Below are 578 nucleotides of genomic sequence, written 5' to 3' on the forward strand. Positions count from 1 at the left end.
TCTTCCAGCGTCTGGCCAAGGCTGTGAGAGGCCTCCTTTTGCCGTGAACGTCAACGAGACGGACCCTCCAGGTGAGTACGTTACTTGTTGTAAATCGTTGGCCAGCTGTTCAGGTGATCTTAGCCCAACATTTTGATTTCTTTGGTAAAAAATTGCAGTTTCCTCTTCTGTGGTACTGGTTGCACACGCTTGGAAAATATTTAGATCTAGTCGAATTCAGGAGCAAAGGCTGACTTGTTTGACAAGGTAATCAAAGTGAGACAAAGAACTAGATTGAGATGAGGCCACACACGAAAAGCTTTCCCACCATAGGAACACACTTTTAAACAAACTTTTTATTCGAGGCGGCGTCACTGATTTGCGAATGAAAAATAATTAATTCTGATTGCATAATAGTGTGCTCGTGACTGCTATGAGAGTGGTCAGACAGGGGTAAACAGGGTATTTATGTGCTCACTGGCGATTTCATAAACGTATATATTTGAATCTATGTAAAGCTTGCGTCTAAGGGTAAAATTGACTCCAACACTGTTCTCAAATAAAGGAAGGGAAGCAGTGATTATTTTATTATGTAGACG

General features: G+C 41.5%; 1 protein-coding gene across 1 annotated transcript in view; it reads left to right on the forward strand.

Annotated features, from left to right (window-relative positions):
- LOC101852773 overlaps positions 1-71 on the forward strand; it is a gene marked incomplete at its 3' end in the record, with an annotated part of 2,086 nt that extends 2,015 nt beyond the window's left edge. The window contains 1 exon segment of the mRNA XM_005101298.3: positions 9-71. Coding sequence (XP_005101355.2) covers positions 9-71 — 63 coding nt within the window.
- Positions 72-578: the final 507 nt, after the last annotated feature.

This window comes from Aplysia californica, unplaced genomic scaffold (genome assembly GCF_000002075.1).
Source record: "Aplysia californica isolate F4 #8 unplaced genomic scaffold, AplCal3.0 scaffold00277, whole genome shotgun sequence".
Taxonomy (NCBI): domain Eukaryota; kingdom Metazoa; phylum Mollusca; class Gastropoda; order Aplysiida; family Aplysiidae; genus Aplysia; species Aplysia californica.